This window comes from Clupea harengus, unplaced genomic scaffold (genome assembly GCF_900700415.2).
Source record: "Clupea harengus unplaced genomic scaffold, Ch_v2.0.2, whole genome shotgun sequence".
NCBI lineage: Eukaryota > Metazoa > Chordata > Actinopteri > Clupeiformes > Clupeidae > Clupea > Clupea harengus.
In genome coordinates, this window is record NW_024879972.1 from 21,025 (window position 1) to 43,409 (window position 22,385).

The 22,385-nt window shown below is 43.4% G+C and overlaps 2 protein-coding genes across 2 annotated transcripts; one reads left to right on the forward strand and one right to left on the reverse strand.

Moving 5' to 3' along the window:
• Nucleotides 1-953: 953 nt before the first annotated feature.
• msh2 (mutS homolog 2 (E. coli)) lies at nt 954-8,721 on the reverse strand. Its single transcript, XM_042705870.1, is given in 17 exon segments — nt 954-1,314; nt 2,077-2,252; nt 2,340-2,587; nt 3,119-3,323; nt 3,794-4,039; nt 4,160-4,257; nt 4,972-5,122; nt 5,565-5,688; nt 5,918-6,027; nt 6,196-6,395; nt 6,631-6,761; nt 6,895-7,044; nt 7,160-7,306; nt 7,539-7,826; nt 8,116-8,264; nt 8,500-8,625; nt 8,628-8,721. Coding segments are annotated over 17 exon segments (2,811 nt in total). The 5' UTR covers nt 8,707-8,721; the 3' UTR covers nt 954-1,131.
• An 8,553-nt stretch (nt 8,722-17,274) lies between these two features.
• LOC122130990 (calmodulin-1-like) lies at nt 17,275-21,685 on the forward strand. Its single transcript, XM_042705874.1, has 6 exons — nt 17,275-17,379; nt 18,959-18,989; nt 19,732-19,875; nt 19,972-20,078; nt 20,748-20,883; nt 20,991-21,685. Exons 1-6 carry the CDS (start codon nt 17,290-17,292, stop codon nt 21,017-21,019), a joined length of 537 nt encoding a protein of 178 aa, XP_042561808.1. The 5' UTR covers nt 17,275-17,289; the 3' UTR covers nt 21,020-21,685.
• The last annotated feature ends 700 nt before the right edge of the window (nt 21,686-22,385 follow it).

A 22,385-nucleotide genomic window follows, 5' to 3' on the forward strand; every position in this document is an offset into this window, starting at 1 on the left:
AGGTTGTTTGTGCAGCAAATTATTCTTCAGATTTTAGTGTGATGAAATGAACACTGCCCTCCAGTGAATAGTTGATGGAGCGCATTATGGCCACATCTTGTGGCACTCAAGGAAGATTGGCGTTAAACTGGGTTGGTCGTTATGTTACAACTGAAGCTATGCTGTACCATGCCAGATATGTGCTCATGACAGAACATTGTCATTTGACAGACAAGAATTTTATTTCCTCACCAAATAGGCACATTCCCCAGTGTTTTGTTATAGTGTTCCCTCAGGTAATTTCCAGGCACAGATGCTATTGCTGGTCCTACCAATCGAATGCATCTGATTTGATCGGCTGCAGCTGACGACTTGTAGTTGATTTCATACATGCAGCCTTCTAAAGAAACGGATTGACAGTGTATAGAACTGTCTAGAAGTAAAATTCATCAAGAAAACGGCAACTAATCCGCCCCATGACCCTCTTTTGGTCATGCTGTACTGTCCTGTGCTCCCTCAAAAACGAAACAGCAGGTTTCGGTCTTTTCGCCCCAGCCTCCCTTACACAGAAAAATGTAGATGTAGGTTATTGGTTTCTTAAGGGCTAAAAATCCCTGTTCCTCAAATCCACCTGAAGAGGAAACTTAGAGTAGCCCACGCCCCTCTCTCACACACACATACATATGTCATTCTCTATGTGTATGTTTTATCCACTACTGTATCAAAATGACTATTATTGGCCATGCCATGAGACACAAGTCCTAAATCAACAGATTATAAAACATGCTATGTGACTGCCTAACACATCCGCCTTTGCTGTACTGCACTTGTCTTACGAAAGGTATTCAGAAGTTCAATTTACTGTAATTAAATGGATTTCTGCCACATTGTGAAAACAACTAATGGGAAAGTTGAGAGTTTGTGAAGTTGCATTGTAATTTAATGTCCTGAAGTATCACACACCAGTCTTAAAATGTTGAAGAAAATATTTACTCATGAAAAAAAAGGATATACACAAACATGGAAAAAAGACAAATGAAAGACATTCCTAAAACTAAAAACAATATCACTAATGTCATATCTAATGTAGACGAAAGGTTGTAACTGCTATACAGGGGAGGGCAAACATGTGAAGGCAGAAGCATCTGACCCTCAAGTGGAGACCATCTTGCTGGAAGAAGCCCGATGCACAATCTCGTTGACAAAGCTGTTATTGTGGGCTTTGAGCTCAGTCTTGAGTTCACACAGTCGTTGCTTGACAGCCTCCTCAGTCAAGCCCTCTAGGGGCAGGGCCTTCACCTGTGCCAGGAAACCCTCGATCAGACGCTCCCCCTCCTGGGAAAAAAAAACAAACAAACAAAAAACAGGATGGCTTATGGTCCTTCACAGCATCCAAACAGGTTTTCAAACAAATGGACTGAGGCTACCTTTCTGAAAAATCGGATATTTTTTGCTCAAATGTGATCTGTTCCCCCCCCAATAACACTGTGAACAGCACAAATCACATGGAATCTGATCTATTCAATTTTAGAGTTGGGCCACTTCCATATGTGGTCCTAAATCAGATACTGGTCTGATCATATTGGAATTCATGCAACTTTTACATCCCTCTAGTTCCACATTCATCCCAACTCTGCTCTGGCGGGAGTCACTCTGTGAATGAAACATGGAAGACAGCTGCAGTGGCAGTAGGCTACACACAGCTGGGTTAAGAAGTTGCAGCCATAGTTCCACAAGAAATCATAAATAAATATATGCCTTTCTTTTGCCTCATCCTCGTTATCATCTGCACACAAATGTGCTGTTTTCCACTGCAAATCAACTTCTAAATGAAACCCTAAACACTCATTACATTTGATTAAATCCAACAAATAGGAAAACAAGTCTGAGAAAACTGTTTGGCCATTAAAAGCTGAATGGCATGTTTTGCCCACAGTAACAGTACCACTGTTTGAGGTACGTTTTTATAGGCAAGTTCATATTGGTGGTATAAGGTTATGCGAAGGACAGATAAAAAGACATACAACATGAAGCAGACAAACATTTCAGGTCATTCAAAAACGAGTCTTCTACACTGCTTGTGGATGCAGCTCTCACCTGTTTCTGGAGGCAGCGCCTCTTGGCCTCCGGACCCTCAGAGTCACCAGCCTCCTGAGGGGAGAGGTCCTGGAACTCCTCCAACTCCAGGGCTTTCTCCCGCGCGCTGGCGATCACATGTGGAGGGAAGTTGGCCAGTTCCGCCACATGGATCCCAAAGCTCTGATCACACACACCTAACAAACATCAACGGACGGTTAAAGGGTCAATCAGATGATCAAGCAACACTTGTTTTCAGTTCGTCAAGACTATTGGTCCCTCACCTTTCTTGACCCTGTAGAGCATGGTGAGTGTGTCGTGGGTGGTCAGTGCAGTGACATGCAGGTTGTGGACATTGGGCAACTGCTGGGCCAGTGCGGTCAGCTCATGGAAGTGCGTGGCAAACAGGCAGAAGGAGCGCAGCTCGGTGGCAATGTGCTCAGAGATGGCCCAGGCCAGGCCAAAGCCATCATACGTGGACGTGCCCCGGCCCAGCTCGTCAATGATGATGAGGGAGTCTTCCGTGGCTGAGCTGAGGGGAACCAAAGATGCCGAAAATGAGTTATTTTATTATACATAGCTTAAACAGTTTAGTTGTAGAGGTTAAGGTACTAGTCACATAAATGACAACTTCATTGTCAGTACAGGTACAAGGACAATGAAAGAAAGTTAGCATCTAACCAGAAGTGCAAGAAGTAGCATTGTTTACAGATTAAGTGCAGGGGTGATCCAATAAATGTTAGTCAATATTGTTACAATATGGGCAAGCATGTACAGTGCAGTGATAGAGTAACTATGAGTACTAGATTTTACTGTAGGTGCAGACTATATGGTACAGAGGTAGTGTAGTGTTACTTCACAGTATGTTATTTACAACATTTTACAGCGTTTGTGCAATTTAAGCAGTATGAAAAACAGTACTCTCAGCAGCGGGCAGTGGGTGGAGTCTGTGCCAAAGTATCTTACTAACTGCTTTAAATAAAGGCTCTAAATGAATATGACGGGCATCACAATGGAATAACATGAAGCAGAGAAGCCGGGGAACGGGTGAATAGTTGCCTACCGAAGGATGGCCGCCGTCTCCAGCATCTCAGCCATGAAGGTGGACACGCCCTTGATCTGACTGTCTCCAGCACCCACACGTGCCAACACGCAGTCCACAACGCTCACCTCCGCCTCCTCACACGGCACAAAGCAGCCGATCTGTGCCATCAGCACGATCACTCCTACCTGACGGATGTAGGTGGACTTGCCCCCCATGTTAGGACCTGTCATACAGACAACAGCAGTGCAGAGCTTATCCACTGTGTTACGCGCAAGTCATAGACAACAGATGAAACCAAGTTGCACTTCATTTCTTTATGCCTTTAGTGCCACCAATAACATACAAAACACAATACTTTCAGATTTTCAATATTATACTCAATGGGTCACCATGATCAGGGTGAAGCACTTTGCTTTTGATCAGATGAATGTAAAACTGAAATGTCAGTATCGGAAGCTACAATATTTCAAAGAGACACACAATTTGTGCCACAATAAAAAACCAGTAGCAAATGCTCTGATGGAATGATTATGTCCTTCATGTCAAGAAATTTAAGAGGTAGGCTGACTTAAAATTCAACAATCTTTTCATGTCAGTCCATATTGGGAATCAGGAGGAACTGAGAACCCTGAAAATATTGTTAAGATGGGCCTATTTGGACATCTCTGTTGTTCTTGAAGTGACTGGCTGTACCTGTGATGATGTGGAAAGTCTCCTTGCTCCGGGTGAAGGACACGTCATTGGGGATGAAGGCCACGTCGTCCTGTGCTTCCACGCAGGGGTGGCGTGACCCCTTGAGCAGCAGGCGGCCTGAGCCCTTCTCCAGCATGCGTGGACGCACATACGGCACTGGGGCAGCGTGGGACACCAGCGCAAAGCTTACGACTGCGTCCAGCTGTGCGATCACCTCATTCAGAGTGTGCAGAGGGTCCAAGTAACCTATGGAATTCCGCCCCCAAAACAAACTAATATTAGGTCTGTGCCAAACACGCTGACGTGGTCATTACCCAAGAATATATTCATGACACACGTGTGGTTCATCGTGTGTTGGGTACTTACCTGAAGCAATGCCGAGGATCTCCTTAACAATGGCATTCTGGGCCTCTTCGTACTCCTCTCGGCTCTTAGTGTACTCTTCATTTAGAGAGCTCAGTTTGCTGCAGAGCAAACACATCACACATCACACCTCAGTCAATCACCTGCCTGCTCATTTGCGGTCTTTAGAAGGCCCAGTGACAAAAGTTAGACCCTAAGTCTAAACTCAACTCCTTTTGTTCACAGAAAACCATTTAGACCCATTCACTTTCTATTACCCATCAACTGCACTGGTACTGACCAGAAAAACAATCCTACAGTAATGAATCATCCTCTTCATTTGCCGGCATTAAATATGTATACACATAGGTAGTTTGATTTATACATCTGTTTGTCTGCTATGCCCCCTGCAGAATACCCATTAGAAGTCTCATGTCTGGGCGTGTGCAGTAACATGTGAAAGAAGACTACTATAATAACATGAGATAGAAATGACTCCAGGTGATCGACTTTGATTTTGCTGCTCAACTCTTTCACAAGTTCACTGGCTGCATCATGGTAAACCCAATGAAAAGTGTCAATCTGAAATCATCCTGCATTCATTACTGTGCTCCTGAAGACTCCAACTGCAAACACATTTACAAGTGTGTGTACACCGTTTTTGTGGCAGCATGTATATTCACACTTCCAGTTTACTAGTTAAGCATCTAAACGTGTAGTCCTAAATGGCTTATGTCCCTTTTCCATGTACGCATTACCTCATACCCAAGATCTGCGACACATGTGTGCCAGTAGAACCAAAGATGTGCACATATATCTGAGAAGGAGCTTCTGACCTGTTTGTGAAGCGCACTCCATTCTTCTGCACGTCCAGTGTGGTGAACTTCTTGTTGTTCCTCAGACCCTTCTCTTCCTTGCAGGTCACTCTGAAAAAGTAGCCGTGTTGAGCATTCGACTCCAGCTTCATAGTCTTTCCAGCATCCAGACCTGCAACAGAGATTACAACGGCTTCCCTCAGGTGACAAGGGAGTAGAACACAGGGGGATGGGACAGGCTGTAGGGGGGATTAGCTGTCCGGTAGTTAGCATTTTATGCCAAGATGCTTATTTGTTATCGGCTGGTTTTAATCATGCAAGAGTGAAAACCAATCAACATCGGGTTTTGATTACTGTGGTCATCGGTCATATGGCATTTGCAGCACAGGCCCAAACTGAGCATCAAACTAAATCGGGTAAGACAGTTCACATTTTTGTAAAATTTTGTACTGGGCTGAATTGACTCATTTTCATTTTCATGAATGGGAATGCTACTAGGCCACTCTAGATCTGTAGACTATCTCCATGGTAGGACCGGCTAGATTCAACATCTGGGTAGAAGCACTTCCATGATTCTGACTGAATCATGAAAAGGTAACGTCAGTGGCACATACCCAGTTCCTTGGCACCACTGGTCAGCACGGCCTGCATGCCCTTCTCCAGCTTGTCCATGCTCTCCCTCAGCTCGCTCAGAGTCGGGTCAAATGACGGCTTCACCAGGAACTCATGGTGCTCAATCTGCATAGGGATTTCGGTGAGATGGTAAGACCTTTCTTTTCAACAATCTAGCTACAGAACACACTACACCATGGATGCATTACTTTAAAGGAATGGAAATCACAAAGGCTGGTAAAAGTTACAAACTGAAACTATTTGGAGGATTACAGTAAAACTGTAATGGAACAAAGCGGGTATAGCTAAACAGTCTCAGGGCCTAATTGCTTCAGTATGCAATAACACCGCTAACCTGGTTCATGTCCAGCGTGGTTTCAATCATATCCTGGAACTTGGAGAAATCCAAGACGAGGTCGTTGAGCGGAGTGATAAAAACTGCACTCAAGAGGACCTCATGTTTTCCTAAAGGGATCAGCAGAAGGGAAAACTGGTGAAAGACGTTCATCCCCATGTTCTCACTCTCTCACGCATCCAGAGAGAGACAGAGAGTGTGTGTGTGTGTGTGTAGACTGCAGTGATATGCATTGTTTTCATGGTGAGGCTGACTAAAAGGTGTGGAGTCCTGCTCACCATTATAGCGCTGCAGGGCCAGGACCAGTGCAGGTAGATGACCCACAGCCTGGTAGGCACGGTAGCAGTCCTGCAGGGTAGCACTGTGCCTCTGGAACTTCTTGGCCAGACGGTTGAGGTCAGGGAAGCGCCGGAGCAAGTCCTCCTGACAGCTCTGCCTCAGCTCAGAGTCCTCCATGAAGCTTTCCACAAGATCCAGTCTGACACACACACACACACACACACACACACACACACACACACACACACACACACACACACACACACACACACACACACACACACACACACACACACACACACACACACACACAAAAAAATGTATTTATTAACAGACCTAAATATATGTAAAGGGGGAAAAGGCTCATGTTCAAAGTTCGACTTCAACATATAGAATATATTTTCCCATCTTCTCAAGGTTAAGGTATGGCTCACCTCTCCTCAATCTTATTCTTGTCAATCAGGGGCTGCTTGATCCACTGGTTAACCAGGCGTTGGCCTTGGGGGGTCCTGCACCTGTTCAGAAGCCCCGAGAGGGAGTGGGAGGCTACCGTTGAGTCCGACCCCTAAAACATTAAACATGGTCATAGACATTAAAGAAGCACATGTCCCTTCCACTGACTTCTAAGGGAGAGCAAGTTATTAGAGAAGCAGCCCAATGACATCACCCCATGCCAATATCCCTACTCATATTCTTACAGGGAACAGGTTGAGTGCATTCACAGCAGCATTATCCAGACGCATGAACTGATGCAGGTCAAAGGACGTTATCTTGTAGGAGTTGAAGTTGGCTTCATCAGACAGGAGCTCCAGATACTTGATGACCGCTGCCAGGCAGGACACGGCAATCTGAGGAGGACACACATGCACATTCCTGATGTCCAGGAGAAACATGGCCGTCTGATAGATGTGCTGAATAGGGTAGAGATCAATGCAGGGATGTGTTATAAGAGTGGGCTCAGACCTGTTTCTCCATCTCTGGCAGGGCAGCACTGGACACACTCTCACCCTTGCGTGCTCTCAGCAGTCTGTCCAGATCCTGTACAATGTCCTTTGTGGTGAACTCTGACTTCTTCCTATCTGACAAGAGGACGCCACCTCGCAGGACAACCTAAAACAGACAGGCAAAGCAATCAGAAGATCATACCTATGCACGTGTGCTAGGCATACTTCAAGTGTATTCCATACCAAAGCTCTCTCAGTATCACACTCATTATTTCATTATTTACACATAAACAAACATACATCACTGAGCGCATTAAGTGTGAAACCCATTAAGTCAGTCATCATTGCGTGGTGTGTTGATTATGAATCTGCGGCCATTGGAGCATTTAGACACTGACCTGTCTCATCTTGCCAGCGTCTCCCCCTGCGTCCCCCACGGGCAGCACACACTCCTTGGGCCCGATCTGCACCAGCAGGGCCTCCAGGTTGGAGAACTGATCGTTGTCGGGGAACTCACAAACGCCGACTTTCCTGAGGATGGAGTCAACGTAACCCACGCCCACCACTCGCTGTCCGTCCGGCCCGGAGCCCACACGAATCCCGACCACTCCCGCTACACCCTCTCCTGGGGCCCCACCGCCACCAAACAGGATCTCCTCGAACTGAGCCAAATTTCCTGGTGAAGCCTGTTCAAGCAATGTCATAATAAAAGATAAAAGCACTTGAAGATTAGAACTACGTTCTACAAAAGAATATACGTCCATAAGACTAATATTCATGCTCTACCAGTCAAGCACATAGAAACAGTCATATTAAGCCATGGGAATGGTTACATTTTAGACACCATGTTTTGCAGCTGGACAGTATAGTCAAAGTGCTTCTCTGGTATAGTGCAAATGTTAGAACATAAACTCAGGCGGTAGGCAAATTACGTTAGGCCCCAAAGACCTAGGCAGTTTCAACCGACTGACCTACCTTGTATTCTATCTGCCAATCGTTCTCTTTCTTGCCGCCAGCCTTGTTCCTGTAGACCTCGACGCGGTACTGGCGAACCAGGAGCAGATCTCGCACAAAAGACTCGAAGTTCATTTTACTGAGAACCACGCTCTCAAGTTTCTTGCTCCCTACACAGACACCACAAGTTATTTCACAGCCAAACAGTACCTATTTGCAGCTAACACGTTAGCAGATTAGCCGGCCTTGTCTGAGACTTGCATGACTCCGAACGGTTACGAAGGTATACATAAAATATATCTTCAGAATTGTAATTAGCTAGCCAACTACAATCTGCAGAAGCTTTTCGGGTTAAGACAAGTTGCCGTTAGCAGTCTCTAGCTAGCCAGTTACAGTTAACGTTACCTGATCCGAGATTTTTGATAACTCCATTAGTCTTGAAAACTTCTTTTGCTGCATAAATGGCATCTTTTCCATGTACAGTATAGTAATCGTTGCGATCAAAAATCCGGAACGTCGTGTCTGGTTTTCGGGCATAGAGAAAAAAAAGCTTAAGAAACCCGCTTCGGAGGCACTGTCCATAGACAGGTTCTGCTTTGGTTGCACCGCCATGCTGGAATCTCCCGCCACACAGTGGACGCAGGGGCCAATAGAGGAACGAAGTCCCGCCTTTTGCGTCGTGGGGGGGGGGGGGTCTCTGTTTCTTCTGCGTCTGTGTGCACTGTTCAGTATCCTACGTCCATTTTGCAGAAAACAATGTTAGGGAATTTCTAAATGTAATTTAGTGCTTGTATTCATTTCGCAAACGAGTTATTTATAGTAAACTTAAACGTGTCTGTTTACCCCAGAGATATCTTCCTGACACATTCCACTTACTGTGAAGAAAACCAGACAGCAATCGATCAACTGAGAAAAAACAGCATTGTATACAAAGTATGTGACCGGGTCGTGTTTAATGCTGAGGCAGGCCTAAAGTTGGCTACAGTTTACTCTTTTGTAGGAGGCCTACTGAGGGTAGCTGTTACCATTTTAATATACATCATCATCAAAGTATGTCTGCTCAGACAAACAAAAATATTGTCCGCGACTCTCATGGTCTCTGTAAGAGGAAACCATTTTTAGGTACAGAAGTGTCACTCCTGAAGAGCAATTTAATGCGGGACGACATCCAAAACCTCTAATGTCGTATACGATATGTAATACTCGCCTTTACCTGGAGATGGCAGCACAGCTCTTCTCATTGTGCACAGTCCACCTTCAGAATCTTTTCTTTGAAGTGGTTCCATTGATTCATTTTGGCGCATCATTTCCTGGAGGGTTAGCTGGCCGGTACGACACACATTGGGCCTGCGGAGGACCACTAAACTTTACATGTTGCTGGGGCAGGGCACACATGCAATATGGTCTACAAGGACAAACATATCACAGTTTTTGTGTAAAGCACATTGTTTTGTTACGATGTGTCTGGATGGGAGGTGCGAGAATAGATGTTTTGTCACAATATCAGTTTAACATTCTATTGTGTTTCCGTTATGGTTCGTGCATTTCAATAGGTGTTTTTATTTCAAGTTGTCATTATACAAACTAAGCCTTAACTGTCAATTCGCGTGACCGTATATAACTATAAATAAGGACAAACGAACTAAACTCACGACACCGTTAATCAGCCAATTCACGCGTATTATTTCATGTTCGTGTTATCTACAGCTAACCTGCATACATCTGGACCTTAACAAGGCATCGTTGGTATGTTTTATCCTTTCTTGTGAATTTTGTCAGATACAATATATGTTAATTTATCGTAACTGTATGAAATGAGTATATGTTTATGCTAGAATTGATTTGTCTATGTCTTTTGTAAATTTCAGTTTTACACTTCCTATCTACTATCATTAAACCTGTGGACTATATCTTCAGAGTCGTGATTCTTAGGAAGAGTTAGGCTGGCTGTCAGCGTAGAGCTTACCGAAGACGGCACACACATCCAAGGAGTATACTCAACTTTGTCTACTTATATCATTTCTGCCTTGGTGTAGGGCTCATGTACTTGCAGGGGTTATTTAAGTATTGGGTGAGAGGCCTTCTGTGACACAATAACTTCTCTGTTGGTCACCGTCTCTGAACTGAAGCCAACTGTCTTAGTCTTGAGATATTAACTTTATGTTTAAGGCCTAATTTTTTTTTAAAACCTTAATTTTCCACTTATAATAATTGCTCCCCTCAGTAGTATACATGCAGACCATTTTTTACCATGAAGAATAGGCTCAAAAGGCTCATTTTGTGCAACTAGAAACTGATACAATGATTCAGAGTGGTGAACTGGTCTACTCACCGGTCTTCTACTGGCCGCTCCCTTGCTCATAGTTCCCGCGGCCATGGAAATCCTGGAAAAGTCATCGAATTTTTTTAAATCCCACTTACCAGGCCTGGAAAAGTCATGCAATTCAGTAAATTCATTGAAAGTTTTGGAAAGGGCGTGAAATTAAATGAATAATGTTATTGTACCCTTCCATGGATAATGTTTTGTTGTACAAATTTCTGCAGGGTGATAACTGAAAAAGAATGCAACATTTTCATTCAATAATAAGGACCAAACTGTAGAGTAAAGTATGCAATTGTGTGTACTTGTGCATTGTGAAAAGCGATGGGATAGGATGGGGTGGGGTGGGATGAAAAGTCATAGAAGTTTTGAAATGGGTGGGAACCCTACAGGTGCTCTAGTCTAGGGCATAATAATCATAATATCTTATGCTGCTGCCATTTCAGCGTGGTATCTTTTACTCCTGTTTCATCACAGCCACACAAAAACTGCTCTCTCATCTGTTTGAAGACGTGACAGTGACATTGTCTCACCTCTAGGGGACACCCTTCTGTTCTGAGATGCTGGGAGCGCATCAGGGCTCCTTTTTTCTATCCAGCTCCTCCAGAGCTCCTCCAGATCTGTTGGCCAAATATAGGCAGGAAACACTTCCTGCTCTCCAAACAAATGCAGTCACTTCACTCTGTGGGGACTTCACTCCTTATGGAATTCCCAGATCAGCAGAGTGCGTCTGTGCGTCGCTGGTGTAAACAAACATCTGCTTTCAGAGTAAGCCGCCTCGCCATGGAAACTATGGCGTAACATTGTTTTTGCTAAAGTATATCTCTAACTTAAATGTGTACACTATTTCGACTTCTTTTAGGATATTTTGAACAATTGTAGAAGGAAAAGAGAAATAATATTTGGTATATAAAAGACAATAAATAAGGTTACCAAGTAGTAATTTATGTTATAAGTATAGTAGTTACCGGTATGCGTTTTAACTGACTGTGATGCTGATGTTTGACCACTAGATGGCAGGCGTGGGCTTGTGGCGCAACCTAATAGGATTGCCTTTGCAAGAGCTCCCTGCTCACAGGGAAACTTCTTACATACAACAGATTCTGACAGCTTCAATCTGCTCTAATTCATACTGATAGGCTTACGATTAGAAAGAGAGTACTTTCACAGAGATGGAGATATTTAAATCAGTAACACTCTTACAGTAACAGCAGTCCGAGACCACACCATGACTCACATTTGAAATCAGATCAGTGCCAGAATAAAACTCCTTTGCTGTGTTTGAAGGCATTTCATTTCATCCCCTCTGCTGGTTCTCCCATTGCTCCCCTCCCGTACACTTTCATTCACCACCTCCCTTCTTCCCCGTGGGTTCTCTTGTTTTCCCCATTCTGACACTGACTGCCTGCTCCTCCTCTCCTGTCACCTCCTCTTATTCGTATTTTCCCCATCATCTCTTATGCTTCAACCTGATGTGAGTTTAATCTTCTTGTCAGTACTATCGTGCTCACAGGCAGTGGATAAGGGATATGGTATTATTATGTGTGTGTGTGCGCTGCTGCAAGAACAAATGTGCAAGTGTGTGTAGGTTTGGAGAGATGTGAGTGGGCAGTTGCTGATGGTTATATTTAGGTTCACTCTAAGCATTTCCCCACCATACTCAACATGTGTTCATATTTGAGTGTGCGCATGTGTGTGTTCATGTGTGCTTGTAATTTTGTCTCCGTGCTGGTGGTTCATCTGTCTATGACAGGCAGGTGCCTATTTGTGTTTTTTTGCTGAGGCCACTTTCTGCATTGACTGTGTGTATGAATGGGTGTGAGGTGTGTATGAATGGGTGTGAGGTGTGTGTGTGTGTGTGTGTGTGTGTGTGTGGGTGTGTGTGTGTGTGTGTGGGTGTGTGTGTGTGTGTGTGGGGGTTTTGACAGCTAGCTGTAGGGGTCTGGATAATGGCCACATGCAGCACTGTTCACACACCGCCTGACACACTTAATACACACACACACACACACACACACACACACACACACACACACACACACACACACACACACATTCCACCCCACCCGCCTTACACAGAAACACACACCCACACACTTACAACCTCACATACTCAACCCCATGCGGCTCACATACTCATAGGCGCATTTGCAATTCATGCTTTGTTGGTTACTGCCAATGGCATATGTTTGATTTCAACATATTTCCACAGCTGCAGGTTTAACTACAGATCATCGTGTAGTTGTGCAGTTTATATCCGTTACGTTGCTCATGTTTCATATATTTTAAAAGTAGATAAGTTCCATTTGCTGGTTCAATGCATAGTTTACATACCACAAATGTCCTTCCGAGTGTTGCTTACCTCCAAGACAGAATTAGTCACGCCTTGTGAATAAATTGCTAGTCTCCTATTTGATGGGAAACTGAAAATGAATGCATCAGACTAATAAAAAGCATTTCAATACAGATCAGAAATATGTTTGTAATGGCAATTGGGGGGGGGGGGGGGCATAGGGACAAATCCCTTTGCTTCCAAAACTTCAAGGAACATGCCATCTCTGCCCCAACACTACTGTTACTACTACTCGACTACTCGACTACTCCATTTCCTCACCATACAACAAACGCTTCTCAACGCCTTCTAGGACTACAATTATAACAAAATGGTGGCATATCGAGTGGATCACTGAATCTCTAAAACATGAACAAATGAGTTCTCAAGTGGAAACTGCCCATAAAAGTCATGTCTTGTCTATGTTCAAGTGACACAAACATCCTGGATAATAAAGTCATCTGAAGTCAAGAGGGTTGTTAGTGTCTCTCCTAGGGCATGCATTGATCCAGCAAAATAAAATGATGCATGAATGCATTCATTTGTCCGTCCATTCATTCATCTCATTTTGAAACTGAATTGAACTCCTTTTGTGTGTCATCCAACGGGGTTAAACTGTGAAATGTGACCTCAGAGAATGTTATGTCAGCATACTGTGAACAAAGCGTTATCTCATTAGCTATAACAGCAAAACAGATTAGCTTTGGCTGAGGAGACACAGGTCAACTGCTATAAAACAAGATGTAGCTATCCGACAGAGAGAAAGATTTCCATGAGACATGAATGGCTGTGTTCCAACCTTCTGGTAAATCAGTAGTTCCCAAAGTGTGGGGCGGGGTCCCTGGAGGGCTTACAGCAACGGGGCGCGGGGTGAGGGTGAGGGTGACATTTTTTTTTCGTTGTCAAAGGAGGGCCTGCTATGAAAAGTTTGGGAACCACTGCTCTAAATGAATAAATATCTTTTACATGATCACATTTCTACAGGCTGCTTGCTGATGAACCTACTTGGCCTCATGACATGCATGTGACATGGCCCACATAGCCTCCCACGTACGTACCACCGCTTTGTCTCTCAACAGGAAAAGGATATTTACCTCTGGCATGTGACCTTTGCTGTGTTTACAATTATTAGACGACTTTTTTATTAGAAATAGTGAATTGTCAAGTACATTATTTAAGCATTCCTTAACCCAGCTTTAGCACAGTGATTTTAAAGAATGCTAGAGTCTGAAGCACTCATTTAGTCGATGTGTGTGTTTGGATTGTTGGAGTGCAGCTGGTGATACCTGATGGCCTTCATCCAAAAGAAAGGATGTCAGGTGAAAGATTCACCAGAGAATGACTCTCATTTATTGGCTAGCACGTGAGAATACTCATACACACATACAGATTTGCACAGCATTCCCTGAACCAAGGACAGTGGTGGCCAAGATCAAAGGCAATTGCCTAAAGTACCATCAGCATGGGGTTGGGGGCATGCACAATAATCTTTAATGGAGGGGACCCCCCCAACCCCCAGAAGGTGACTGAACATTCAAGGGCCCACCAAAAGTGTGTGTTCGCCTGGGGCACCAAGTGAGCCTCCTCCACCACTGCTGAGGAAACACAATCCCCAGGTTGCTGTGACTGTCGGTGCATGGAGAGGCCCTGCAGAGCATTAAGAATGAATGGGTCTGCAGTATCACAGCTCTTGCCAGAGCTATTTTCTCCACTGTTCATCACATACCTGTGTCTCCAGGGCAATTCACAAGCAAACAGCAGCTTATCAGGACGTAGGGTGGGACACGGGCAGACAACACAGGGCCCTTTTGCCTTGCACTTTCTACTGCTGGACACTTTCAAGTGGGAACTTATATTTGCAGACATTCCAAGAATTTTGTGTTTGAAGTGAAGCTGAACTGTTTAAAAAAAATGCTTAAATCATCTTTAATCCAACGGGGCTTGGGTTTACAGGATTATTAGTGCAACTAGAGGATGAGTGGTAACGTGATCTTTACATAAAGCTCAGAATGCCATTAATACAGCTTCATTTTCCCGTGTAAATGACGCAAGACCAGATGCTTTGCAGTACTTAGCTGTATGGTTGTGTCATGCTGAAATGTATCCAAACACCAAAATGACGACACTAAATTGATGAGACAAGCCAACAGGAATTTGGAACAAAAGTCTGAAACAGCAAATTGTAGATTTTAGACGACCAGACATAAATATTAATACTCCAGCTTGGTTATGGTAAAGGACAATACAATTAAGCTCATATAGATTGATATATCACATTCAAAAACTTGGTGTGTTAAAGGGTAGAAATATCTCCTTGCCAGAAAACCTCATTTAAACTAATACTATTAGCTGGAAGTGTCATATGTAAGTAACTCAGACATTAGTGTGATCAATGGCATAATTCCCATCGTGTTCCTTATTACACTTCACTCCTGTCTCGTACGTATGCGGGTGCAATTTGGAACTTCGGATAAAGAAGGAGATAGTCATGAGGTCTCACCTCATTCTCTACAATGTAAGCTATAACATTACAGCTCACAAAAAAATCTCATTCCATAATAAATGTGTCTTGCCCCAAGGATGTTGCACAAAAGTATGTAGCAACAGTTATGCCTTTTCGGAAAAAAAATTCTAAAGACTCATTTTGATAATAAATTGATTGTACATATTGTCAGTCCTCAAGAAATGCTTTGTCTTAGGACATGCAGATACGCATATACATACGCTGACATTGGACAGAGAGGCATGTTGTCTGTGTTGTAGGAGCAGCGGTTGGTGATTCACTGTTTCCTCCATGCTTTTATGAGTCTGGCTTCTGGTACTAGAGACCCACCAGAGACTGGAATGCAGTCCAGGTTTAGCATACTTTCATCTCTCCCTCAACTCAACGAGATTTAAAAGCCACGCAACAGCCTGGTTTTGTTAACCTGCAGACCTAAGTTTTGAAAATGTCAATTTATTATGACACACATTTTTAAGTGTTTGAGTAATTCTTGTATACTGTGGTGTGAGACAGGTAGCTTCAGGGAGGGGGGGGGGGGGGGGGGGGGGGGGGGGTAGACCAGGCAGTCTGTCAGACGCTAGCTATGGGGACTTGATCCGCTAAGATGCACTGCTACTTTTGGCTTAATTTCTTCTGGCTATTACCAGCTCCTCCCAGTGTTAAATGACATGCCATGAGCACTGAGCACCAAGTGAATGTCTGGAGGTGCCAAGAGAATGAGACAGACATGCACTTTTATAAAGAGTATGAAGACTTAGAATGTTTAACACAGAAAGAGACACATCTTTAACACAGATAGAGAATCAAAGTGTATATATTGCTCAGTTACTTTGACACAGCCCCCTGTTTGTGTTTCTTATTTATAATCAGCAATCAGATCTATATAATCTGTACTGTTACTGAATGAGTCCTGAGTACTGATCGGGGGAGGAAACGGAAACCAACCAGACTCTGATGTTGAGTAATTACTAGCTAGCAACAAACAAACCACCACTAAGCAACAGGAGGCATACTGGTTTAACGACACACAAACCTATGTTGATTCTTTTGTGATGGAAACAATTAAAATAATTTTTACCCAGAGTCATCTACGTATAAAAAGACTATGCAGGTGTTAGAGACAGGGAAACATTATCTGCAGCACCAGCACATTGCAACAATTAAGTGTATTTGTGTGCTAGATATGGATACTCCTTTTTTAATTAGAAACAGATTAAGGGGGTGAGATTGTGTGATGTTTCTGGATCTCAGTCCATAGAAGACAGCTCACTTCAGCACACAAAACCACATCATACTTATGTGTGAAGTGGGTGGCTGTCACAACTTAAAGATGAAGTCTGTGATTTGGTTTCTGTTTCTCATAAGGTTGTGGATATGTGAGCTCAACAGCCAATCATATTACACCCCTGACTTCCATGCACCTGAAGCACCTGTTCAATGACTGGGATTGTTTATGGCTGGATTGACCGTGAGGAGCAATTCACTGAATTTTTTTTTTTTTAAAGTGTAAAGAATTAGAACCCTGGACTGTACCTTTAAACCACTGAATAGGCCTATGGTGCTTTAAGGACTTCTCAAAGTCCAACTTTAACCCTCAAAGGCCAGCAAAGGCAATCGTTTTTCAATACGGCTAGGTTGTCATCTGTTAGGACAAATACAACCTGGAGGTTGGTCAAACACTGACCAAAGGACTGGAAGCGATCTACCAGTACTGGAAGAGTGAATTCAGCTTGCCTGTGACTGGTTGAGCGCTACGGTGCATGACAAAAGGAGTGACGCATTGCGGGTACGAACGCACCAATCAGAGGAGACCACACGGCCAAATTGCTAAACATAATCCTACGCTATCAAATAGTCCTTTATGTATTTAGTAGTTTAAATAGTAAAATTCATACAGAATGCAAGTTCTATTCATACCACAGTCAAATACGACACTTAAAAACAAATACCCCGTCAAAATGAATCTGATTGTAGTGAATGCAATTGGTTTCCAAATTGAAACAGAGCAAGCGGATTGACACAAGTGTAGGGGAGGTGTTTATGTACAACCGTCAAGGCGGGTCTGAATCTGCTAACTGTCATACACTTGTGTTTCTGGTGGAGTGTGGAGCACAGAGTAGTTTCAAAATGGTGAGTCCTGAGAATATTACTAAGTTATTTAATGTTTTTGCTGTTTAATACATAAAGTAAATATTTAACATACGGTGGATTACCAAATGTGTAGTTTTAGTGGTGTATTTACATTAAATGTAGCGATGAATTTACATTAACAACGTTATAATGCAGCTTCCCAAGTTGGCGCAATTGTTAGCGAATGAGCGGGGAAATGGCGGGATCCATACAGTTGACTAAAAGTGGGTGCTCCTGATTTAAACTAACGTACTCGACTTCAGTTTTACAGTACTTGTAATTATAAATGATTCACATACATCACTAACAATACTAAAGAACATATCGATACTCCTCTCAGCTTTATGGATGGAACGTTCAGTTACTCGGACGTACAGGAGGGCGCTGTCATATACCATTTATAAGTCTTCATCAACTGGTGAAGGTGTTTTAGGGATGTTTAAATGAATTAAACTAGAATGTTAGCTGCATTCCAAGCAAACTGGTTGTTTACCTAATTGACACTTATTGAATGGTGTTTACCATGTGCATGTGTAACGTTACTTCTCAATGATCAACACTCGGGAACAGATTGTCGTGGTATGTTATAGCTAGCAAATCATATGGCTAACTAGCTAGCTAGCGAAGTTAATGAAGTTGCTTGTGGGATGTTAACACACGTTGCAAGATTGGTTTAGCACGCTAGTTTAGCTTGAGAACACTAGCTTTGCGAACATACATTTACCAGCCAAATCTCTTGTTTGTAATGTGTCATGGTAGTAAGGTGTCAGGGGTATATCTTAAGTTACTGCAAGGTAGGTGGTAGCTAGTTAACGCTTCTGAACTATGTTGTCAGTGTTTTAGGGTCGCATTTGATAGTTCGCGACCGTTTTTGATTGGTGCTTGCCCATTTATAGCCAGTGTTAGCAACTGCTATGGTCCATAGTTAATTAGCACAATTTGCTACGCTAACTTTATAGTGACCATAAATAATGTTAGCCATGGGCGGTTTTGCTCGCTGGCAATATAGCTAGTTGGTTAAAACATAATTATAACATAAATTTACGTAAACGTAGAGGCTGGCCACTATTAGGCACAGACAATGTCTCAATAACTGTAACGTTGAACTTGAATGTCTAACTTGTGTTGGTGGACTTCATAACGTTACAGTTGGGTACCAATTTGCTCTGATATGTTGATTAAATGATGTCTCACCTAGCCACGTTTACACGCCCTGCTTTCACTTCCGAAAATTAACGTTAGTAGGGAAGTCGCCTTAATATGGTCGCTACGCCAAAGCAGGGTATGCGTAGGGTTTAAAGTAAACGTTTCTATCTTTAGCTCGCGAGAGGTAACCTATCTTTATCCCGGCCACTGCTAATGTGTAAATCTGCTGCGGGATGCCACTCTAGAATGTGATGCATTGCTCGTTCAGCGCTGTCTAGTGACCACAAGGAAGATGCATACACTTGATAAAAGCACGTTCGTAACTAGCTACTAGAGTAAGGGTGCACGAAGACTAAATATAACACTTTCTGGTCACTTTGTGGAGTTGTTACGACGCCTTTTAGTAATTTTTAATGGTTTTTTTTCCCCTTAGGCTGATCAACTGACAGAGGAACAAATCGCTGGTAAGTCCTTTCAGCCCTTGTGGCTTATGTTTCTCTGTTCATCTTGTCATAATAGGTTCTGGCCTGGGATTGCCAGCTCACTATTATTGTTATGAAGGTTTCCTTTTATGGCATGGTCTGTGGTCATTTGCCTCTGCTCTTTAATGGTTGTCAGGTGAGATTCAGCTCTCTTGTGCATATTTTATAAAATGTCACACATCTAGTTCTTTTTTTTGGAGTTTGTATTTTCAGGTGAAACATTAATTTCAAGAACTGTGATAGTGAGTTTTACATTTGTTTAAGGCTTTTATACAGAGCCATATCAAGAAGGGCCCGTTTACAGCAATTTTCCATCTCTTGTTTGAAGTTGTCACCACAGTCGTTCATTGCTGTACCTGTTTGTTGCATCACTTTGTTGACCTTAATGTAACCTGGAGAGAATTTTTGAACTACCCTGAAATGGGTTTTCAGAACCCACTGCATTGTGTTCAGCCTCAAAGGGTCATCTCCAAAGCCCTTGTGCTGTGGTGTAAACACTCCTGGGAAACGTGTTGATGGTTACAGGAGTGTTTTGTATACAGGACAGCCGGACTGGTTGCGAGAGTGTGGCTGGCCTTCAGAGTGGCGATGGGTGCTAGACTCATGGTGTCCAGTCTTGAGCGTGACACCCCAGTGTCAGTCTCTATGGCAGAGTATCCTGTGGTGGGCTGTGTGTAGGTGAAGGGCTCTCAGCTCTTGTGCTTTATCTCTCTCATCTCCACAGAATTCAAAGAGGCGTTCTCATTATTCGACAAAGATGGCGATGGCACCATCACCACCAAAGAACTTGGCACAGTCATGCGTTCGCTGGGCCAGAACCCAACAGAGGCCGAGCTGCAGGACATGATCAATGAGGTGGACGCTGACGGTGAGTGCATTTGTCTTCCATGTCTTCCAGAAGTGTGTGTTTGTATGGCCTGTGACCAAGGCTGAGTCTAATGTACACTGTTATTACGCTTCCTAGGAAATGGAACAATAGACTTCCCAGAATTTCTGACCATGATGGCGAGGAAGATGAAGGACACCGACAGTGAAGAGGAAATCAGAGAAGCCTTCCGTGTCTTTGACAAGGTAATCTTCTTGAATATTTACCTTCCTCTAGGTGTGTTAGAGTTTCGTCCACAAATGTACGAATGGCTGACCTGTTGCAATAAGGCTGGAATAAGTCTTGGAAAATGCAGACTGGAAAGAAATTAATATCTTTTCGCTTCGGATATATCAGAGAATATTATGTAACTGACTGAAATGTCAGTTTGTTTGCCAATTTACAAATAACATTTCAAGGACTACGGTTATGGAAATTGTATTGAGGTGTAAAAAAAGTCATGGAAAATATTTAAGTGGTAACCCTGTACGAGGTACTGATTTAGGGAATATTATTGTAATATCCCATCTGGCACTGCTAGAAAAGTAGTCATTTCAGATGTTTGAAGAACAACAATAATATATATTATCTTTTAATCTGTGTTTTTAGATTGTTACATGTGGGATAAATGCTGCCAATGATTTCAGTTTTGATTTATTTGGTCAAAATATTGAAGTGCCTTCATGGGTATCTGTATATGCATGTAAGGGGATTCTGAAAGAGCTTAAGACCATCACATCTGTACACTCTTTATTAAATTTGGGCTCCTTGCAAAGATGAGTACTGTTCATCTTATTTTGTAAGGAGGCTGGCTGGTTGTTATTGGTAAAGGTGACTGGTGTTTGAACTGTGGCTAACCAAGCGTCTGTCCACAGGACGGTAACGGCTACATCAGCGCTGCAGAGCTGCGTCATGTCATGACCAACCTGGGAGAGAAGCTGACAGACGAGGAGGTGGACGAGATGATCAGAGAAGCTGACATTGACGGAGACGGCCAAGTCAACTATGAGGGTAAGGGACTCGGGCCCACAGGCGCTCCGATTGGAATGGTTTGCTGACGTGTGGTATGCAATGATCACCTTGACCTTACACTCTCCATTGTTCTTTCTCCTCCACAGAGTTTGTACAGATGATGACAGCGAAATGAAGGCCTTGTACAGAACATCTTGTAAAAAAAAAATGACTTGCCTTTTCTTTGTTTTTATTATCTGTAAAATGTCTCTGCCCCTGCCCACACCCCCATGTCCAAAGGCTCTGCATGGTTACTGCTCTAGGGTCTGAGTCCTCCTGCCCCCTCGTTCTGTTATCCCATCAGTGCTCAAAGACACCAAACCAGCTCTTCGCTGCACTTGGGCCTGCTGGCCGCCCAACTTTTTTGGGGGTCCTTCTGTTCACTCCTGCTTGCCCAGCCCAGGTTTGGGAGGCAGGTGGAAGGCAGGGGGGGCACGTCTGATGGAGAGTTGGGTGTCTTGTGACTGTCGGCATGTTTTCCTTTTTTTCCCCTCTTTTTTTTTTCCTTTTTTCTTCCCTATCTGGAGGAACCTCTGCATGGGCAATGGACTACACATATAAACGGAAACAAGCTCTCAGCATTGCAATGCTGCAGTCATACATGAGTAAAATACTATTGGGTTTATGGCCAAGTACTTGTACACTAAACTCCTTGTATTTGTTGGTTTCTCCAGGTTATTATAATGCTTTTTAATTAGTCACCTTTCTTTTCTTTTTTTATCAGCTTATGGCGCAGCCATGCCTCAAAGAATCCATTCCAAGTTGTATATTTGTTTTCCAATAAAATCAACAATTAACCCAAGCTAATGTGTGCTCTGTCAAGAGGTTTGAATATTGATTGCATTGATCGGTATATATCTGGAGATGAAATGGATCATGATTGGGCTCTTACCATTTTAGGTATTCAGTCCAGGACTTCCTGGTTGAGTTTATTTGAGTAACATGATGGGTGACCTTAAAAGGTGCAGTGGACACTGCTGCATTCAGGTGATGACTCAGTAGGTGGATCTTTTCTGTAACTGAGATGATAAAAAGGAATTTGCCTAAACATGCCCTAAAGAAATTCTGGATATAATTTAGTTTCTCCCATTCTGGAGAAAAATGTTAGGCGATTCACATTTCTTCCCCATAAAGGCAAGGCTGTCCACTGTGCCTGTTAATGTTAGACATAGATGTTTGTCACCAAGCCATTCACTTTCTTGTAGCTTAATGAAAACTGGTGATGTGTAAACAGCCTTGGCTTGGTCGTCCTCGGGGAAGAAGCAATTGTTAGCAAAGCCTCAGTGCAGCTGAGCTGGGAGGTTAAACAGAACTAGAGCTCGGTGGTAATTCATCCAGTCATTCGCATGCCCTTACAAGGGTGTGGAGAAAGCAGCAGAGGCAGTTTGGCCTCCGATGAGCAGTGATTGTATACTTGGGTGCAGAGACGTCTGGGATGAACAGGAGCTTCCCTAGAGCTGGGGAGGGATCCTTCAGAGAGAATGAGATGGGTCCTCTCGAGC